Source organism: Musca domestica, unplaced genomic scaffold (assembly GCF_030504385.1).
Source record: "Musca domestica strain aabys unplaced genomic scaffold, Musca_domestica.polishedcontigs.V.1.1 45, whole genome shotgun sequence".
Classification (NCBI taxonomy): Eukaryota; Metazoa; Arthropoda; class Insecta; order Diptera; family Muscidae; genus Musca; species Musca domestica.
In genome coordinates this window covers 3,481,218-3,504,806 of record NW_026712335.1, presented here as the reverse complement: position 1 = coordinate 3,504,806, position 23,589 = coordinate 3,481,218, and the positions used below count along the sequence as shown (strand labels likewise).

The following is a 23,589-nucleotide window of genomic DNA, read 5'->3' as shown; positions in this document are numbered from 1 at the left end:
TTCAATACTCAGGGAATTGTTTCAAATTTGGTATTTGAAGTTCGTAATGGATACTACAGCCTATAACAGAAAATTGTCTATACAGATCCTGGTCTTCGTATAGCTCCGATATAACGGTACCTCCTTATATACGGTAATTTGATGATTTTAGCTACATTGTTCACCGTTTATTTCAAGTTTCGAATTTGAATATGTTAACGGCTTATGACAAACAATGCCTATGTAGGTCTACGTCGTTAGACCCCAATATAACGGCTATATTCGGTATTTTAAGGATTTTAACGGATTTTTTAAGGATTTTATTTTTTGAAAACTGCTAAATTCGTTCCAAAAGGTGGAGGGTACGAACTTACCGCTATTTAATTTGTTATTACTTTAGCAGCTTTTTTCAACGGATTTTTTTTTTTTAAATTTACAAATTCCTTCCAAATGGTGGAGGGTATTCAATGTGAGGCCAGGCCAAAATTACTGCGTTTTTAACTATTTTATTTTTTTTTTTAAGTTAGGATTATTTTTTATGTAAGAATCATAACAACATGGAACTATTATCAAACATTTTTTATACCCTCCACCTTAGAAACTTAACTTCGGCATTCCGTTTGTAACATCCCTAAATATTCGTTGTAGACCCCATAAAGTATATATATTCATAATCAGCACAAAATTCTGAGTCGATTTAACGATGTCCGTCTGTCTGTTCATATGTCTGTCTGTCACGACAGAGCCCACATTATTTGAAGTAGAGCTTCAAAAATAGGTGGTATAGCCCCCATATAACGATACCTCCCGATATTCAATACTTTGATGATTTTTGCCACATTTTTCCTCGATTTTTCTAAAAATTGGTATTTGTTGTTCAAAATGGGTCCTAGACCTGTGCCAGAACATTGAATATTTAGTTCCACGTTTCCTATAGCGCACATATAACTATACCCACCGATATTCCGTATTTTTATAATCCTAGTCACATTTAACCACATAATTGTTTCAAATTTGGTATTTTAGAAGATTTGATAGATGCCAATCCTAGAAGTATAAAATTGTCTATAGAGGTACCCGTTTAGGTATAGCCCCATATCACGGCCTCACTCATTTTACGTTTTTTTTTTTTTTGTTTGACATATTAAACTGCATTATGCAAACGATCTTACTGGTATTTGAAGTTTAAAGTGAAAAACGCTTGAATTCAGATACTTTTATATAAAAATGTGTTCTTTAACCTAAGGTGGATGGTACTTAACTGGGCGAACTTAATGTTTATACCCTACACCACAAGGTGGTCAGGGTATTATGTCTTTGTGCATTTGTTTGTAACAGGCAAAAGGAAACGAGATAGACCCATAGTTCCTTTTGATGATCTGCATAGAATCACATTCTGAGTCGATTTATGTATGTCCGTCCGTCCGTCTGTCCGTCTGTCCATGTATTTTTGTAAACAAAGTACAGTTCGCATTTATTGCCCTATCCAGATGAACTCTTGCACAAATCATTTGTTTGGCCCAAGGACGAACCTTATTGAAATTGGAGATAATCGGTCAAAATTTAGATATAGCTCCCATATATATCTTCGTCCGATTTGCCTTTTATTGTGCACCAAACGTGTAATATCAGTCCGAATAGTATAGAATTTTGCACGAACGATCAGATTAGATCTCAAAATAAGTATGCCAAATTTGATCGAAATCGGTTCAGATATAGCTGTAGCTCCCATATATATTGTTCATCCGATTTGTTATTTTTGTCCTCCGCAGCCGTAATATGCACTCTGTAACAACAATATTTGGGGAAATATATCAAATACATCTCAGAAATACATTTGCTAAATTTTATCGAGATCGGTTCAGATTTGGATATAGCTCCCATATATAACTTCGTCCGATTTACTTTTTATTGTACACCAAACGTCTAATATTTGCCCAAATTAGATGAAATTTGGCACTTACGACCGAATTGAGTCTAGAAGCTAGTATGTCAAATTTGGTGAAGATCGGTTCAGATATAGCTATAGCTCCCATATATATTGTTCATCCGATTTGTCATATTTGTTTCCCACAGCCGTAATATGCACTCCGTAACAACGATATTCAAGGAAATATATCAAATACAGTTCAGAAATATCGTTGCCAAATTTTATCGAGATCGGTTCCGATTTGGATATAACTCCTATATATATCTTTATCCGATTTCAAAATAATTGTGCACTAAATGATTGAATTCTCCCATAAAAAACTTTTAATTGTTATGTGCATCTCTACTAAATTAGCAAAGTGGTGTAGGGTATCATAAAGTCGGCCCCGCCCGACTTTAAGACTTTCTTTACTGGTTTTTTACTTCTTATCGTATATGACAATATTATTACATTCCCTCAAAACCACTGTACAATTTCAAATGAGGTGTGATTTGGCCAATGGCTATAAGAAATCTGTTACAGAATATTAATTAAGCTGACAAACGAGAACTTGAACTTTCATTTTAACTTGGGCTATATGTGGGCCAAACGATTTCGTTTCATAATTACATATTTACTTCGACTGATCTTGGCCAGCAAACACAGCAAAAAGAGGCACTGCACAAAGATAATAATTGTTGATCTCCAAAAAAGCGTTTTTTTGTTTGTTTTCTTCTTAACTCTTCAACAACAAAAAATTTAAAGCCATAAACCGGAGACTGCTAATTGCCGCAGGAGCTGAAAAAAATATTTCGTTAAAAATTAAACATTTGTCTCATGGCAGCATTTAATGTTTCTAGTTAACGACAAGATTTTTACTTTCATTAGATATGTACGTTAAGAATCATGTGTGTGTTATTGTTATTGTTTTTGTGTCTAAGAGCATTTTTTTTTGAAGAAAGTTTTCTAATTTCGTTTTCATTTTGTATCTTCGTCTTTTTTCAGTTAACACTATTTTGTGGTTTAGTGGGATATGGCGCCTCGAAACCTTTGGAATCCACCAATACCAATGATGCCACCGATGCTTTGATTGAGTAAGTCTTGTTTTTGTTGTATTTTATTTCTAGTTACATATTTTGTTATGCATTTATCATTTGTCAGATAGATATCTCCTCTATCTATCATCACCACCAGTATCATCATCGCCACCGCCACCTAGCTTTAAGCATAGCTTTTTGACTAATTTTCAATGGTAATCATTTAGTGTTTGTTTTTTGATGTTTTGTTAAATCATTAATTTCTTTCTTTCTTCATGCGTATCTTTCCACCTTTCTTTCTTTCTGTCTGTCTGTCTGCCTGTCACTTTTACTATCTATTTTCTGTTTCTAGATTATTACATATTGAGATAAGAAACTGCATGTTTGTCATATGTCCGTGTGTGTGTTTGTATTTTAATTCACTAAAGAGAAATCCATGACTCACTGTCAATATGTCGCATGCATTCATAATTAGCTGAAATTGTTTATCTTTTTTATTAATTTCATGTATTTCACCGAAAAAATAAAATAAAATAGAAGTTCGAGTTATATTATGAAATATTGGAATTATGCAAATTTTTGTCGGATTATGAGAGTATATGAGGTTGATAACAATATTGTTCATTATGGGGAAAGTGCAATTCCTTGGTTTACCTGGGTTAACAAGACTATTCGAAGATATGCACAACGCAGATCATTTCTCAAATGGAAATTTGTAGATTTTCTAACACCCTATCCTCTCACTTTTCTCTCATGGAATATTTAGAAATAATCTTATAACGACTTGCAGTGTTTTTCATAGGAAAGATACAGATATTCTCTCACAAAAATATTGTAAAATGGAAAAAATATTTATAGATCCTCTCATAGAAGAGTGGCATCTATTTTTTGTAGAAGATTGATATATTTTCTCACTGAAGATCTGGAGAACATCTCATAGAAGATCCTATCCTTCTCGTAAAATATTTGTAGATCTTTTACAGAAGATCTGTAAATCTGCTCAAAGATGTTCTGAATATCTTCTATCAGAATATTCCCAGATCTTTTTACATAGGTACTGTGGATCTTCTCTTAGAAATTCTGCAGATCTTCTCACAGAATATATATGGATTTCCTCCTAGAAGAATTTCATATCTTCTTAGAGAAGATCACAGAAGATGGGCCGATCACCTCTCATATGTGTAGATCTCTCCTAGAAGATCTGTACATATCCTCACAAAAGATCTGTAGATCTTCTCTCAGATGATCTTTAGGTCTTCTCGTAGGCGTTCTCATAGAAGATCTGTAGATCTACCCATAGAAGATATTTAGATCTTCTCACTGTGGAGATGTAGATCTTCCCATAGAAGAACTGCGGATCTTCTCTTAAATGATCTATCGATCTTGTCATAGAAGCTCTATCGATCTTTTCTTATAAGATCTGTCAATCTTCTCTTGGAAGATCTATCGATCTTCTTTTGGAAGATCTATCGATCTTATCCTAGAAGCTCTATCGATCTTCTCTTAGAAGACCTATCGATCTTCTCTTAGAAGATCTATCAATCTTCTCATAAAAGATCTATAGATATTTTTATTGAAGTCCTGTAGAACTCCTCACTGAAGATCTGTAGATCTCCTCATTGAAAATCTGTAGATCGTCTCATTGAAGATCTGTAAATCTTCTCAAAAAAGATCTGTAGATCTTCCCAAAGAAGATCTGTAGATCTTCTCAAAGAAGATCTGTAAATCTTCCCAAATAAGATCTGTAGATCTTCTCAAAGAAGATACGTAGATCGCCTCATTGAAGATCTGTAGATCGTCTCATTAAAGAACTGTAGATCGTCTCATTAAAGATCTGTTTATCTTTTCATTGAAGATCTGTAGACCTTCTCGTAGATGATATGTAGTTCTTCTCGTAGAAGATATGCAGATCCTCTTATAGACGATCTGTAGATCTTGGCATAGAAGATCTGTAGATCTCTGCATAGAAGATCTGTAGATGTCCGCAAAGAAGAACTGTATATCTTCCCAAAAAAGATCTGTAGATCTTCCCAAAGAAGATTTGTAGATATTCCTAAAGAAGATCTGTAGATCTTCTCTTAGAAAATCAGTAGATCTTCTCATAGAAAATCTGTAGAACTTCTCAAAGAAGATCTGTAGAACTTCTCAAAGAAGATCTCTAGATCTTCTCAAAGAAGATCTGTCAATCTTCTTATAGAATATCTGTAGATCTTCTCATTGAAGACCATCATACCTTCCCATAGAATTTCTGCAGATCTTCTAATTGAAGATCTGTAGATTTTCTCATAGAAGATCCGTAGATCTTCTCATAGAAGATGTGTAGATCTTCTCATAGAAGATGTGTAAATCTTCTCAAAGAATATCTTTAGATCTTCTCTTAGAAGATCTCTAGATCTTTAGATCTTCCCTTAGAAGATGTCTAGATCTCGTAGAAGAGAGAGTGAAAGCAGATTTTCTCTTTATAGATCTGTAAACCTTTTGAAAGAAGATCTGTAGATTGTCTCTCGAAAGATCTGCCGATCTCATCAATCTCCTCTCAAAATATCTGTAGCTCCTCTCTCACAATATCTGTGGAAAGAAATAGACCCAAAATATCTTTAGCTCATCTTTCAGAGTATCTCTCTTAAGAAGTAATAAGACACTTTTAAAAAAAATCTGTAGGTCTTCTCACAGAAGATCCGTAGATCTTCTCTTAAAAGACATTTATATCTTCTCTCAGATAATCCGTAGATCTTATCAAGGAATATCTATAGATCTTCTCCAAGAAGATATACATATTGCAGTACATCTTCTCACCGAAGGCCTGTAGATCTTTTTATAGGTCTCCGAAAAAAAAGTGTTTTTAAGCTTAATTTATACTTCCAGGATCCTTCAAATACCGGGAAAGTTGTTTGACATTGAAAAAGAAGCAAATGTTTATATAGTTTTTAGAAAGCTTTAAAGCTTTTCGGTATAGCTTATAAGACAACCAATTAATTTTAAATATAAGAACCAAAATTTTAAACCCCCCTCCAAAATCAAGCCAAAGCCTAAAACAAAAACTTCACTTCAACATTTCGTTTGCAGAATCGAAAAGCAACGACTGATAAAATTCCCCGAAGAATTGGACGATTTGCGGCGTGTGGGTGGTCAGAATGCTAGCAAGACGGATGAGGCCAAGAGGATTTTGGAAGAAATCGAAAAAATCAATCAAGCTCTGGGTTATGTCAAGAAGTCGGATCATGCCCGCACACCGGCCATTTTGGATTCCTCTCAATATCTATTTCCTAATACTGGCTATCAACCGTTTCATGCCCAAAATCCCCAAATAACCGGAAGTCATGGTGAGACTCTGCTGTTGCCCTCCATAAGGGCGGTGAAATTCGAACACAAGGCAAGTGAATACAATAAGCCACCAGTAAGGAAAACAACTCCCAAGCCCAAAGTGGAGATTACCAAAGCCAATTTAACGAGGGTCGTTGAAAATGCCACCGCCAAGCCGACAACAAAACCCTTGACCAAACCCAATAAATTGTATTTCCATCCGCATCGCGTGGAGGTGCCCACACCACAGACGGCCGATGAAAAGAAGCTGCTGCCCACCCATTTCGTTATTCCCGTACGTCTGTACAAAAACAACAAACAACAATATGTGGAGAAACACAATCCGCAGGAATACAAAATCAAGGGTTACAAAATTGTCGGTGACATTGATCATTTCTATGGAAAAACGAAGGTGCCCTCCGCACAGGCTCAGAAAGTGAAATCTTCGCCCAAATATCATTTGTTGTTTTTGCCTCAAGAAATTATGGCCAAAAATACGGCCAATAGCATTGAAGCCATGGATGCTGCATCGAATTCCAATGAAACGACATCGAGGGAGGAAAAATTGGCAAATCGTCCATTTAAATTGCAGACCAATACCCAGGCCACGAGTAGTGGCAACTTTGTGAACTCCTCCAGTTCGGCGACGATTATAAGGAAGCGTATTAAGCCAATTAAGGGTGAGGGTCAGACAGTGTTGTCGGTGACATCGGCATCGGTCATTAAGGTTACCCCGGCACCAGGAACAGTACAACATGGCCAACAACAGCAGCAGCATCAGCAACAACAACACCAACAACAACCACAACAGCAATTGCAACAGACACAAATTGCCCAACCACCAAAACAGCAACAACAACAATACCAAAAACCCCGTCCCAACAATCAACCTCTCCCCGTGGGAACCCCCGCCTATTTGGCCAACCAACAGCCCACAGCTCCCACCGGCAGTGGTGAAAATAGCCAAGGGGTATCGAACAATGGCAACACAAACAATCAAAATTCCATGAAAAATAGACCTGCCTTCGTCAATCCCCTCCTGGGACTGCAATCCAATATCCAAAACAACATCAACAACATAAATAATGCCACCTCGAATGCGATTAAGACCGCCTTCCAGAACATATTTCGCTTCCCACTCAGACCAGATGCCAATAAGCCACAACAAGCGGCCACCGATTTTCCATTGCTGCAGAGCACAGCCTTACAGCTGCCAGTGCCCAGTCAACAGGATCAGCAGCAACAACAATTTTACTATACATTAGTGCCAGCCCCCGCCGTCAATGGCAGGCCTCCCGTTTTCATTGCCCAACCCACGTATCAAAGTGACCATTTGGACTCCGATTACAAATGGGATGATGAAAATGTCAGTACAGATTCGGATAACTCCGAAGACAAGGATTCAGCCACCTCCTCGGAAGAACCATTGGAGGAGAAATTCCTAGGACACACACCCATCAAACATATGCAGGAGACCCAGAAGGAGGCTCTCAAGCAGGGTGGCATTATCATACAAAAATTGAAGGTACGTAAAGGTGGTATTGCCATTGCTGGCCCGGGGGGTGTTGCTACTGCCGGCAGCGGAGGCACAGCCATTGTGGGTCCTGGGGGTTATGCCCTAACCCATCCACGTAGCCTAACCATTGCTGGACCTGGAACAAAAGTTATTGCCATACCAGCCAATGTCGATTTGAAAGATGCCTTGAAACGTACAAACATCAAGACGAAAATGATACCGCGTGAGGGACGTATTGTGGCCACTGGGCCCACGGTCTACTATGCTCCCGGTACCATAGATGGTGTGGAAATCGATTAGACATAGCCATTGAAATTGTTGAAGAACTTAGCTGAAATTCTTTTTTATAATTAAAATGAATCGATATAAATGTACTGTTAGCTGTAAGTTTATCTGTTTACACACATAGTATTATTTAAGTTATTTTAATTTAAAAAAATTATTATTTATACATTACATAATTACAATGAGAATGAAGAAAAAATTTCATTTCGTTTTGGAAATCGAAAAATTGAGGGTGTGTTTGAAGGCTTTAAGTTCTCTAAAAGAAAATTAAATATTTCAAATACCATAGTTTTGTTCTAAACTGCCACATCAGGTTTTGCCCACATCATGTTTCATGTAAAGCAAATTTTGTGCTTAATGGAGAAAGACAATAATTTTTTGTATAACTGCAATTTTATCGCTTAACTGTCATGGTGGTCAGAGTAATAATAATTTTTATTGTTATCTGAAAACTATTGTCTTACCTGCACCACTGGGTATTACCATAAATATGTGGCAAGCTAGGCAATTTCTCTGCTTAATGGAGAAAAGGCAATAGCGTTTTGTATAACTGCAATTTTTTCACTTAACTGTCATAGTACTGGCTGTTAATGATAACATTCATTTTTTTTTTCCTTATAAAACATATAATTGCCATTTAAAAAAATATATATTTTTAGCGAGTGTCTTTTACAACAGTAATTTGCCAGTTTTTCACTTACCTGCAACAAAATTGATTTTTAAGGAATAATAATTATTTCAACTTTACTCATTGATTACTCAACTTTTCGTGTGAATAAAGTCTTCAATAGAACTATTATTTTATCAAAATCCATAGCTTTGACTTAACTGTCAAATTTAATTTTTCAACACATTTTGTGGCGCCCAACGTGAAATTAGTGGTATTTATTGTTATTGTTAGTTGTGTAAATTTATTTTTATATGTTTTTTGTTCTATGGAGGCATTCTTGACCCTATAAAGTGTAAATATTTTTGATCAGCATAAGATTCTATGTCGATTTAGGTGCCATGTCATAATCCCCACGGACATAATCCCCATTACAATTATTAAGTTTTTTTTCGGTCATAACCCCCATAAGGGTATGAGGATTATGTCCAGGTAAAAATCGGTAATAATCCCCAGAAAGTAGCGGACATAATCACCATCATAATGGGTATGCGGATATAAACGGGTGTGCGAAAAAACTGAGATTTTCTCCTCTAGGTATGTCCGGCACCGGCTATCTCGAACCAAATTTTACTAAATTTAAACCTTTTGTAAAAAGTCGGCCTTCGGCTGGGGCTTGAAATTTTGTGCTCTGGGTATGTCCGGCACCGGCTAACGCGAACCTACCTTTTTGTAAATTTTAAACTTTTTTCTCCTCTGGGTATGTCCGGCTAACACGAACCCAAGTTTTCTAAAGTTTTAACTTTTTGTGAGTAGCCGGGCATCTGGATTTGGCTTGAGACTTCCACCTCAGGTACGTCCGACACCGGCTAACGCGAACCCAACACATTACATTTGTAACTTTTGGTAAGTAGCCGGGCTTGGGATTTTCTCCTCTGAGTGTGTTCAGCAGCGGCTAACGCGAACCAACGTTTTCGGCCTTTGACCAGACCTTAATATTTTCATCGCTTTCATGTTTACTTCCATTAATATTTTTTGTAAATAATCCCCATAGCAAACGGTCATACTCCTCATGGGGATTATGTCCGTTGTGGAAGCGAATACGGTTGGGAGTTATGTCCGAAAAAATGCGGCCATAATCGCCATAATTGCAATGAGAATTATGTCAGTGGGGACTACGTCCGGGCGCCGTCGATCTAGACATGTCCGCCCATCTACATGCTGTCTCTCCGTCTGTAGGAATTACTGTTGCTTCCGAACAAAATTATGTAGGATGATAACATTTTGTTCAGATGCATTTTAGCTCCGTAAAATTTGTTGGTATTGTAAGTGGGCTATATAGGTCCACATTTCGATATATCCCCAATAACTGTACCATCACATTCAATGTGTTTTAGTTATATTTCTGTACTGAATTTGCTGTACCTCCCAACATTATACCAAACTTGGCATATAAAGTTCGTAATGGGCAACGCCTGCTGACAGATGATTGCCTATACAAAACCGCAGTTTTGTGTATGCTCCATATAACTATAAAATTCATATTCAAATTTTGTTTTCCAATTTTAGCGAAATTTATAAACGGACTTTTTCACATTTTGCAATTTCGAAACAAATGGTAGAGGGTTTCAAATGTTCTGCCCGGCAGAGCTTAGGTGCTTTTTTATACCCTCAGCCATATGGCTACATAGGGTATATACAGGGTTGTCCATATTCGACGGACCCATGTTTTTTTGGGCCCATTCCAATCGACGAGGCTTATCCGCAGGCAACGTTCTTTGCGTCAATTGAATTTTGTACGGGAACAAATGCAAATCAATGCGAATAATCCGTTGTAAAGTGGACCGAGCCATGCCCAACTGGTGAGAACGGCGTTTTTGGGATGTTCTTGGGGACCTCTCAACACTGGCTCGTACGGCAGCGATATTCTCGGCCGATCGCCTTTGTCGACTTTTATATAGCCTCTTCGGATTTGAAAGAGCCTTACCAGTCGAAAATTTTTCGTATAAACGCTTAATGGTGTTCTTAGAAGGCGCACTTCTCACATTTTTTAATGTTTTAAAAGCACGTTGAGTTTTCACAATTGACTCCTTCTGTTGAATGTAAATTTCAACTATTTCAGAGCGCTCGCGTGGCTTGTGCTGGTTCATGGTAAAAATCTGCTTGGACTGACGCATCAAACGCGGTATGTCATTAAGCGATGTGACATCGAATATGGGTCCGTCGAATATGGGCAACCCTGTATCACTTAATACGGCCATAACGTGCCTCATCGATATAACGGTTTTAGACCCTAGGTCTCTTTGGACTAAATCCGTTTCACGACATTCGGAGACGATCTAGCGACGTCCGTCTACACACATCGTAATATTATTGTCATACATCGTAATATTATTGTGAAACTTAAATCGAGTTCAGAGGTGGGCATTATCGATCCACTCCTTCTGATACCTCCCCCGCAAAAGTTCGACATTCTCAAAAAAGAAAAAATAAATAATATTTTACTGCACAGAAAGAGAAGGAATAATCCGATTTTTATCCAACTTTGCAAATCCTAGTATTTGCATCAGTGCTACGTCACCTGCGAAAATGGACAATATCGGTTCACTCCATCAAGTACCTCCACCACAAAGGGTCAAAATTTTAAATAATTATAACACTTATAAAATGTGATATAAGAGTCCGATTGTCTTAAAATTACACTCTTCACAATATTTTTATTAACCCAAGGTTTGGTGTGCAGATGAAAAAATTGGTCCACTCCTTCTGGTAACTCCCCCACAAAGTTTCAAAATTTTGAATACCCATGAAGCTCATAAAACGCGAAATTAACATCCGATTCCATTTATTCGTGGTACATCTCAATATTTCTGTCAACACAAGATATGTTATAAATATGATAGAGATCGAACCATTTCTTCTGATACCTCCCCCACATAGGGTTCAATATTTTGAAGACCAAAACGCTCAAAGAAAGCGTAATAAGCACCCAACTCTCTTCAAATGTCACACCCAAAAAAAAAATAATATCTGGTAACCCCTTCTGGTATCACACCCACAAAAAGGGGAGGTAGGGTTAGGATCAGAATATAAGCCTATTGTTTTCGGAAATGTTCACAAAATAAAATGGACCAAAAACCAAAAAAAAAAAATCTAGATTTTGCAGTCGCCCTGCAATTCTCAACAAAGGATCAATAGACATGGATTTTTTTCTGAGGTTAAAGCTTAGGACAAACCAGAAGACTAGTATTTTGGAGGGTCATTGGATAATACTTGGCTGGCGAAAATTACCACATTTTTTTTTTTAAATCACAAAAATTTACAAATGAATCGTTCATTTCTGGCCTTGACATTGATACTGATATCGTTGTGTTCGTTGATGAATATAGCCAAAAATCTGAGATACAGGAAATCCTATAGAGGAATCAAAATTTTCAAATATGGTTTGAAAAAATCATACAGCACGAAAAAATATAAATTCAAAGCTTATTTTCAAGCATTGTTAAATTTTAACCCATAAGGCTTTCAGACACACCCTACATTTTAAGTAAATACAGAAATTATTAAAATATACAGACTGTTTTTTTCATAAATTTTAATTTACAAAATTTGTAAAGCTTTTAAGCTCTCTAAAAGTCTTATAAATTATTTGCAAAATATTACATATATTTATATTCTTAGAAATAAGACAGCAACAATCCAATACTATTGTACAATTCGACTTACCTACAAATTAAAAACAACTATTAAATAATAAGAATAAAAATTAGAATTTGAGAAGTGTTTCATTTCTTCATAAATTTTTTGTAAATAAATGTAAATAACACAAAACATTTGGGAATGTTTTACTAACATCCATTAAAACCCAAAGTTACTAAGAACCAGCTTTCGATATTATCAAATTGCTGTAAATATAAAAAATCTAATGCTTTAACTATCCCGCTTTTCCATCCTCTCCCCCACAAAAAAAAACATGGTTCGAACTACAAAAATCCTTTAACCATCCAACAACATCTGAAAATAAAAAAACACCGCCACATCAACATCCCAAAGCTGGCAATCATCATCAGTGTTTAGAATGTGGCCGTTCCAGGCTCCCACACCTTTTACTGCCTTCAGTGCTCATGGCCTCAATCTTTTGACACCAGCCCATTTGGATACCACATTCCAAAGAAGTAAATCTCAAGAAAAATTGGAAAAAGAACAACCTCCCCAACTATTTTCCTTGGGTTCACCATTACCGCAGTTGCTGCAACCCCAACAACTGGCTGCACAAACATATTTTACTTTAAATCAAGCATTCTATGATTCCCCCTTAACCCGCTATGCCTATACGACCAGTAATCAGTTTTTGCCACAGTTGCTGCAAAATCCAATAATCGAAAGTACAACTCCTGCCATAAAAACTCAGGTCAAAGAAACCGAACCTACCACCAAACAACCCAAGGCCCTACTAAAATCAAAGCCTCCGAAACTACAATTGTCTAAAGAAACGTCAAAACCAAAGGCAAAAAATGATTTCCTCAACGACAAACCATTACTGGAAGCTGTTAGAGATATCAATCCTCAATTTGTTGTGGAGGATATAATGCCGGTGCCAGGAAGGCATGTATACTCCTCAGTTACCATGGAGATGGGAGGAGGCAACAAAAAGACCCAACTCTTAACCAAAAAACTCAAAACGAAAGCGCCAACAACGAACTACAAGGTGAAGGTTGAGGCCATTGGACGAACCGCAACGACTGGCAATATACCACAAATACCATTTGGAACCTATTTTTTGCCTTATTTCTCACAAGGACAACAACAACAACAGGAAGAGAAATATTTGCAACAACAAAGAAAAGGCAAAAAACAACAAGGCAACAAGCCACCATTTAAGACAGCTTCTCTGATTTTGGAACCCCATTCCAAGGCCATTGTGGGTAATGGTGGCACCGCCATTTCAGCCCCCATTTCCCGAGCCGTACTAAAGCGTGGTGTCCCAACAAATGTGTATTTCAATCCTGAATCTGTGGCCATAGCTGGAGTTGGTGGCAAAGCGCATGCCCAAGCCGATTTGGAATTGGATCTAGTCCAATGAGTGACGCCATGTGGCAACGTAACATAGACTGATAATCCGAATTTTAGTTAAAAACAAAAAATCGCAATACGATAAAAAAGAAAGATGTAACAGCGTGGTATTGTTAATAAATTAAAAGGAATTTTTTTTAAATATTTGGTGTTAATTATTTTTAATAATTTTTTAACAAATATTTAAGACTTACTATATTTAATATTAAAATAATTTTGCAGATTTGTTTCTGTGTGTCACGAGAGTGTAAGAGACAAAAACCCAAAACAAAAAAAAAAACAAATTTTTAAATTAACTCGAAAAATTTAAGATTTGAAAATTTTATCAGAAATGGTTTTTATCTTCGCATCCACTCTCGTATCGACATACAAAAATAGAGCCTAAAAAATTTCTTCGAGACCAAAAAAAAAAATAATTAAAAATTTTCATGTCATTTATTGTATAATAATGTATAAAAGGTTGTGGATTCATGTACATATACATATATAATATAATGCAGATTTTTTATAGCTAAGATTAGCCGTTAATGGAATCATCTGAGGGACTCACAACCATTAGAGTGGGATATACACTTTCACCCAAAATAGTGTCCATCTGGCTTTCCTTGACATTAAGCTCGTCTTGAATAAGAAATAATCGAAGAAATAATAAATGTCATTATACCATGCAACACTGTTCGTTGGGGATATTATATGCTTGATTGAGCCAATAATTATGTAACACCTCGAAATATTGGTCCCCAATATAGGAAACTATATATGGATCTTCCTACCTCGCCGAGCTGAGTCGATCTAGCTATGTATGTCCGTCCGTCCGTCTGTCCACATTAATTTGTAATCACTCTAGAGGTCACAATTATGGTCCGATCCTCACGAAATTAAAAATGGAGCTTGGGTTAGGGTCAGAATAGAAGCCTATTATTTTTGGAGATGATTGCAAAATATTTCGGGGATGAAATGGGCCAAAAATAGAAAAATTTCCTGATTTTGCTGTTGCTCTATGGGGCACAATTATGAACCATTTGACATGGAATTTAACATGGAGTTAAAGTTTATGGCTGGACAGAAGCCTGCCAAATATCGAATAATATTTAGCGGATAAAATAAACCATAACTTTTATGTAAAAAATACGAAACTTTTAACTAAACTGCGAATATTTTTAATGCCGGCCAAATCACAAATACATTAAAAGGTCACTTTTGACCATAATAGTGATGCTGATAGCCATAATATAGGATATGTAGGAAAATGGAACAATGTACAGGCCATAGTTTAAATTTTATCGAATGAAAGCAAAAAAAAGTCGAAAATAGCATCAAATTTTAGAATAAGTTAAGATTTGTTTCAATTGGTCACCTTTGGCACGAATTATGGCCTTCAAACGGCCAATAAAAGCGTCACACGCTGCCCCAATGTCGCTCTGCGGTATTTTGGCCCATTCCAGGCGAAGCGCTTGCGCTTGAGGTGATCGACACTTTGGTATTTTTTAGTGCCAACCTTGCTTTCCAAAATACTCCAGATACAATAGTCCAACGGATTGGCATCCGGAGATTTTGGTGGCCACTGTGCGCTGGAAATGAAGCGAGGAAACTCATTTTGTAACCATTCTTGGGTGGCGCATGCCCGTGAGTGCGATGGTGCTGAGTTGGAATGTCCAAGGTCTATGGCTAGAATGTTTGCGTGCCCAAGGCTTTATTACACCATAATATTCGGCATTTATTCTGATGCCACGGTCGATTAATACGAGCGGAGAGCGACCATCGGCTATTATGGCGGCCCACGCCATCACCATGGCCGGCGCTTGAGTTCTGGTGGGCAACAGAAGGTGCCCATTTTTAGCTGACCCCTTTGGCAAGTAAACACGATCGATCATTTTGTTTGTTTACAAACTGCTGGACAACGAATGTTTTCTTATCCGAGAAAACCAAATTTGGCAGTTCACCACTTTCGGCCAAGCGAAGCAACTCTTTAGCTCTTTTGAGTCTATTTTCTGTCTGTGGCGTTGTAAGTTCTTGCAATTTTTGGAATTTCAATTGCCCCAATCGCATTTTTCAATATTTGCCGAATGGAATATTGCGATATGTTCAGCTTACGAGCCAATTTTCGGTCACTGCGACGCGGTTTTCGATCAAGTCGCTGCTTTACTTTTCGAAACATTTCTGCTGATGTTGCTGTTTTCTTTCGTCCACTTCTTTGACGTCGGGCTACGCTATCAGTATCACATGGTAATGAGCGATTGTACGAGACACAAAAGATTTATTCACATTTAAATGCTGGAGTGCTCTAGCGATAGCTACTGTGGTTTTCCAGCCAAATACAAGGACTATCACGCTTGAATTCCATCACGAATAACTTTTTCTGGAAAATTCTCACCAAAATTCTTTTGTACGCTTGTAAACAATGTAATGAGCTGTCACTGGAATAATTTTAACAGCTGTCGGACGAGTGGCTTAGAAATGACAGCATTCTGAATTTGGTTGCAGTTTTTTCATCGGACTTATATATCGGACTTGTATATTTTCGGCCGATTTCGTGTCTTTGATGCACCAAACACTCCATATATACGTCCAATTTGAATAACATTTGGAATATGAAACGGAATTTGATCTAAAAATTAATTTATCAAATTATATTGAAATCGGTTCAGATTTGGATATAGCTCCCATACATTTTTTTGGTGCACCAAACACGCTATGTATATAAAATTGTAATAAAATTGGGAATGTGTGACGGAATTTGGTGTAAAAATTAATTTGTCAAATTATACTGAAATCGGTTGAGGTTTGAATATAGCTTCCATATATATTTTCGGCAGATTTAATGTATTTGATGCACCACACAATCTATGTATGTCATATATCAATGATGTTTGCAATGTGTGGCGGAATTGTTCTAAGAATAAATTTTATCAATTTATATTGAAACCGGTTCAGATTTAAAAATTATTTTATTACCGCACCGGGTTCGGCTAGTCACCAATATTCGTTTTTAACATTTTGAAGATCCTTGAAAATGGTGGAGGATAATAAAAGTTCAGGCCGGCGTAACTTAACTGTTTTTTGGCTGATTTCCATAGAATCCAGTTTTGAGTCGATTTACCATTACCGTCTACCCATGTATTTTATAAACCTAATAAATGTAGCCTTTATTGTGCAGTATGAAGTTATTCACAAATTCTTTGTTTGGGTTCCAAATGTGGATATATCTTCATCCAATGTTCATTTTATTGTGGGTCATACGTGTAACATTAGTTATAATAGCATGACTTTCAGCACATCCCACGAAATTCAGTCTAGAAGCAAGTATTGGTTAATATCAGCCCAAATTGACGACCGGATTCCGAATACGAATACGACCTAGAAACAATTGTGTCAAATTTGGATCAGACACAACTATGGCTCCCCTATATATGATACATCCGATTTGGTGTTTAAGTCCCTCACATTCGCAATATTCACTCAACAACAATGATATTTGGTACCATATATCAGCTACAGCTCATAAATACCACTGCCGAATGTTACCGAGGTCGCTTCAGATTTGGATATAGCTTCTGTTCACATCAAAAGTGTAATATCTGCCACAATTGAGTGGAAACAAATTTTTTTAGAAACAAATTTTGGTTGTAAATTTAAATTTAAAATCGATTTATTGTTCCAAAGGCTCTATTTGTATATCTTTGAATCTACCACTCTTGATTGTACAGATCATTATTACCACCCCGGCAAAATATTCATCTCCTTACTAAGATTGTCCATTTTTATCATGGGCAGGTGCCAAGTTGAGGACTAATTGTTAATGATGAGATAGCAAACCCCAATTTAAGTTTTCCCATGGTGGAGGATATAAAATGTTCCGACCAGTTTGTTTTATATTTTCACTTTTCGTCAGTTCGCCTAATCAATAGTGTTAAATCTGTAAATAAGAAAATTTTCGTATTTTTTATACCCTACAACACTATGTGTTGGGGGTATTATAAGTTTGATTGGGCCAAAAATTATGTAACACCACGAAATATTAATTTCCCATATAGGAAAGTATATATGGATCTTCCTAGCTCGCCGAGCTGAGTCGATCTAGCTATGTATGTCCGTCCGTCCGTCTGTCCGTCTGTCCGTCTGTCCATGTTAATTTGTAATCACTCTACAGGTCGCAATTCTGGCCCGATCTTCACGAAATTTAGAATGGAGGTGGGGCTAGGGTCAGAATAGAACCCTATTTCTTTTGGAGATGATCGCCAAATGTTTAGGGGTTGAAATGGACCAAATACTGAAAAAATGTCGGATTTTGCAGTAGCTATACAGGTCGAAATTATAGACCAATCGACGCGGAATTTCGCATGTAGCTAGAGTTTAGGGCGGGGAAGAAGCCTACCAACTTGGGTGGTCATCGGATAATATTTAGCGGGTAAAATAGGCTATATCTTTTTTGTTGAAAAAATTCAAAATTTTTCATTAAACCACGAATATTTTAAATCCCAGCGAAATCACAAAGCCATGACAAGGCTACTTCTGATCTTTACATTGATGTTAAGATCCAAAAAATCGAATATATAGCAAATATATGCGATATATATGTCTATCAAAGAAGATATGCTTGAAAGATCTCATATATGTCGAGAACGGCTGAACTGATTTCGACAGCTCTCATTAATTTAGAATGGCCTCTTGGCAGGAAAGAAAAAACGTCTAAAAAGCGCATACAAATATCTCTCTAAAGATGAAAATATTGATTTTGTAATATTTTCTCATATTTTTTCCATTTTGTCATATTTTTGGCATATTTTCATTTTGAATTAAACATTTGGTAATATTTCTACAGCTAACAAAACTAAGTAGTTAGGATTTCAGGATATCATATACAGATCGCATTTATGGCCCGATCCTTACGAAATTTTGCATGGGGATAAGATGAGGGTCAGAATAGAAGCCTACTCTTTTTGGAGATGATCGCCATATATTTAGGGGTTAAAATGGACCAAAAAACTGCAAAATTGTCAGCAGGTCGTAATTATCGCCCGATCTTCACGCACATTTGAATTGGGGTTACAGGACATTGCAAAAGCCAAGCAGTTTTGGATGACCATCCAAAAATATTCAATGTGTAAAGGAGTTTGCCAACTTTTGTAGACAAAATACGAAAATGTCCATTCCAGTAATTTTTTGGAGAATTCACATATACAGGAAAGACGCACTTCTGACTATTTTTTTTAACGCTGATTTCGTTGAAGAATGTAGTTCTATGTCTGTATCTCATATAGATGCGTTTCAGTCAAAAACCAATAATAAATGTTAATCTTTTGCCACTTCTGAGAGATTATAGGTCTTTGGGAAATATTGGTTCCAGATCTAGGAAGACCATTTACATGAAACATCTACCAATTAATTGGAAATTACCAAATTAGTTTAAGTTGCTATTTTTCGAAAATTAGAGAACGAAATCTGATGGTTTTCTTTTATTATTTGTCAGAATATCTTGTGGATTTTTTTCGAGTATCTCGCCTATATAAACTGTATCGTTTATTATAGTGTTGTAGGGTATTCAACGGTCGGCCCCGCTCGACTGTAGCCTTTGCTTACTTGTTTTTTTTTTAATTTTGTCTTAAAAACATTACCTTCCAATTTTACTATAAATATATCTCCACTCTCATTAACATTTCTTGTAAAAATCCAATAGATCCCTTTGTAGCTGTAGATTTTCCCTGTTCCCGTTTCTGCTAAAGCTTCCCACAACTCACCTATGTATGAACGTTGTAGCCTTAGCTAGCCTTTGTTATTGTTATCGGTAATTTATGGTAACTTTTTTTGATTTAAATCACCCTCATCTCCAATACCTTTATCTACCTTGACCAACTCCCCAAATACCCCACACAATCCATGACGTCAACATCCCTCCCTTAGACACAGAAGTATTCCGAACGAAGAAGCCCTGCCCTATTATGGAGGACTAAAGGGTCAAGTTGTACACATAAAAGATGGAAGAGTTCAGAGAATTTCACTGCATGGCAAAGGAGCAACGGCTGCGACCAGTGTCGTCTCACGTCAAGGACCCACGGCAGCATTGTCCAGCAGCATCTCTGTGACGGCACATGATGATCCTGATAAGTCTTCATTTGCCGACGATTTTAATCGCATTCAATTGGCTGCTGCTCGCCTGGTGGCCATTCAAGAAATGGCCAAAAAGAAGGGTACCTTCAGTGAAGAGGATAATCGAGTGTATGCCGCCAGTCTTTTGGAATTGGGTCAGGCTGCCCAAAGTCTGGCATTGCTACAGCAAACGGGTAAAATTCAAGATTTCAGTGTTCTCCTCAAGCCATATTCCGCAGGAGTGGCTATGCCTCAGAAGACCCCCATTGCCGTTAACAGTGAGAAGAATGGCGATGATGCCGTGACCATTGAAGCACCCGTCGAGGAGCAAAAAGTGGAGGAGCAAAAAGTTGAGGAGCAAAAAGTTGATGAGGTAACGGAGCAACAGTTTAGTGAAGCGGATCTTTTGCCTGTTACACCCGAAGATCCCTATGAGGATGTGCATGATAGTGTGGCCATAGGGCCACCCAAAAAGGATGCCTCGGTGGCTGAGGCCAAGCCAGTTGGTGGGTTTACCATTTCAATAAAAACAAGAAAATGAGGAAAATAATTATTTATTCTTTCATCTTTTCCAGGTGTCTCCATTGTGGGCGAGGGTGGTGTGGCCTCCTCCAAACCCAATGCCGTGGCCCTATCGGGTCGCAACGGCTTGGCCGTCTCTGCTCCCAAGGCCACTGCCATAGCTGGTGTTAGCCCCGAAGAAGCTGCCGCCTTTAGTGTATCGGTGCCTAGTCGCAATCAATTGGTAATCAAATCATCAGCTTCCCGTCTAGCACCGTTGGATGACTCACCCTCCTATGATGACTATGATTACATCGAAACCACACCCATTAAGGCCAATACTCGTAATGTACCCCTGGTACGCTCGTCGGGCTTGTTGCGTACCGGTTCAAATAAAATGCGACCCAGGCCAATGATGGCCACCGCAAGTGCTGCCGATAGAATTGTCCAAATGTGGCGTACCGCCATTGCCGAAGATTATGCCTCGCCCAGCCGTGATGATGAGGATCGTTTGGATGACTACGACATTGAGCAGCTGTATAAGATCTCGAAAAAATTATCGAAACGTCATAGGTATTAAGTCAAACGGACCCACAATTGCCATTTACTATTATTTATAATCCCATAACAATATATATTGGATTTAAGAATTAATGAATATTTTATAATTTATAATCAAATCTCATGATATATTTATTATTAAAATAAACTTATGATTATTTATAAAATTATAGCAACAAATAAAGAGATTAACTGAAAAAAGAAATTTTAGGAAGCAAATGTCCAATTCTAAATATAACCTAATTCAATGAGTCATATTAAGTTCTCATTACCAAATAATGGGTTTTTAAGCAAATCTTAGGCCCAAGCTACAACTTTAATAACAAGCCTACTTACCCCTTATTTCAGCGTGGGCAAGTCATAGAAAGAGAGTACTCACCAATAAATGAGTTTAAAGCACTAGCGTTGAATTTGTGATTAAATTTCATCTCTCTTCATGTTTCCTTCATCTTTTGATTGGTAAAGCGTGGACCTGCATAATTTTTTGTCATAGGCTGTAGTGCCCATTACAAAAGCTTTAAATACCAAACTTGAAACAACTTCAGACTATAATGTCTCTAAAATCATAAAAATATCGAATGTTGGGAAATACCGTTATTAAGGAGCTATACGAAAATGTTGACCGACATGGACCTCTTACGAACTTAACCTGCCTACTGGCAAAATACACATGTGTGCAAAATGTTAGACTGCTATCTAAAGTATCAAATAACATTGCTGTACCTGATATGACTTCTATAAGAATTATATTAAAATTATTTATTGAAGCAGCGGACCGATGGACCGAGTTTCTCCAAAAGGAAAAATTCGGTTGAATATGAAAAAGTCTATTCAATTTGGGCATTTATGGACAATAACCGTAAAATCGAATGAGGATGTGTATTGAAGGTATATACAAATCTAAACCGTTCTCGATAAAATTTGGCAGCGATATTTTCGAGCTGTATCTGTATAAAATATCCTTCGCAAGTTAGGGACTTTAACACCAAATCGGAAGAAACATATACATGGGAGCTTTAGCCAAATTTGATGTACATGCTTCCAGACTGAATTCCGTCGGAAGTGCCAAAATTCAGACCATATGGGCTGATATTAGCCAGTTTAAAAATATATATGGGAGCAATATCCAAATCTGAACCGATTTTAATCATTTTTGTGAAGTGCATATTTAAACCCCAAATCGGATGAAACATATACAGGGTGTGATAAAAAAAACTGCCACAAAGTCAAACGCCATAATTTTTACATTTTTTTTTAATTTTATTGAATGAAAGCAATGTCAGAAATAGCATCAAATTTTAGAAAAAAAAAATTTTAGAAAATTTTAGAATAATTTCAGATTTGTTCGAATTGGTCACCTTTGGCACGAATAATGGCCTTTAAACGGCCAATGAAACCGTCACACGCTGCCCGAATGTTGCTCTGCGGTATTTTGGCCCATTCCAGGCGAAGCGCTTGCTGGAGGTGATCAAAACTTTGGTATTTTTTTAGTGCCAACCTTGATTTCCAAAATACTCCAGACACAATTATCCAACGGTTTGGTATCCGGAGATTTTTGTGGCCATTGTGCGCTGGAAATGAAGGGAGGAACGTCATTTTGTAACCATTCTTGGGTGGCGCGTGCTGAGTGCGATGGTGCTGTTGGAATGTCCAAGGTCTGCGGCCAAAATGTTTGCGTGCCCAAGGCTTTAATACACCTCCCGAAAATATTTTCGCGATAATATTCGGCATTTACTGTGATGCCACAGTCGATTAATACGAGCGGAGAGCGACCATCGGCTGTCATTGCGGCCCACACCATCACCATGGCCGGTGCTTGACTTCTGGTGGCCAACTTTGGCAAATAAAACAAACATTTTGTATGTTTACAAACTGCTGGATAACGATTGTTTTCTCATCGGAGACGGAGAAAATCAAATTCGGCAGTTCACTACTTTCGGCCAAGCGAAGCAACTCTTTGGCTCTTTTGAGTCTATTTTTTTCAGTAGTGGTGTAAGTTCTTGTACTTTTTGGAATTTCAATGGCTTTACCCCGAGCTCATTTTTCAATATTTACCCAATGGAATATTGTGATATGCTCAGCTCACGAGCCATGCGGGGTTTCTTTACTTTTCGAACCATTTCTGCTGATGTTGCTGTTTTCTTCCGTCCACTTCCTTGACGTCGGGCTACGCTACACAGTATCACGGTAACGAGCGATGGTACGAGACACAAAAGATTTGGTCACATTTAAACGCTGGAGTGCTCTGACGATAGTCACTTGTGGTTGTGGTTTTGAAATTTCAAGCGATAGAAACCAGTAAAAAGCAGTAAAAAAATTGTCCGAGGACCCTCAGAGCCATTCAATGTGGACTTTTGAAGAATTGTTTCCCTCAGGGGCATAATTCGGAAATCTTTGTAAAATATTTTTAATGACTCTCAGAATAATCTATCATAAATTCCTTAAGAATATTCTTTCATGGTCGTTTTTTTTTCATGGATATTTCCCGGATCTCCAGAAACTGATCTTGGATTTTATAAGAATACATTTTTCATTGATCCTTAAAAGCATTAATCGGACCTTTTTTCGTGCACTCTCAGAAGAATTAATTGGGATTTTTTTTTTATTGTTTGTTCATGAATCTTCCGAGACATTAATCGAGAGTTTTTATACCCTCCACCATACATAGTATTAAAGGTATATGAAGTTCGTCATTCTGTTTGTAACTCATCGAAATAATAATTTTAGATCC

At 37.3% G+C, this 23,589-nt stretch overlaps 1 protein-coding gene across 1 annotated transcript in view; it reads left to right on the top strand.

The window, feature by feature from the left end:
- The window catches only part of LOC109614441 (uncharacterized), a 39,605-nt gene extending 18,611 nt beyond the window's left edge, over positions 1–20,994 (top strand). Inside the window, exons 2-6 of the mRNA XM_059127418.1 lie at positions 2,894–2,982; positions 5,992–8,043; positions 12,756–13,418; positions 19,611–20,302; positions 20,372–20,994. Coding sequence (XP_058983401.1) covers positions 2,894–2,982; positions 5,992–8,043; positions 12,756–13,418; positions 19,611–20,302; positions 20,372–20,877 — 4,002 coding nt within the window. The 3' untranslated portion in view covers positions 20,878–20,994. The remainder of the gene's footprint in view (positions 1–2,893; positions 2,983–5,991; positions 8,044–12,755; positions 13,419–19,610; positions 20,303–20,371) is intronic.
- The last annotated feature ends 2,595 nt before the right edge of the window (positions 20,995–23,589 follow it).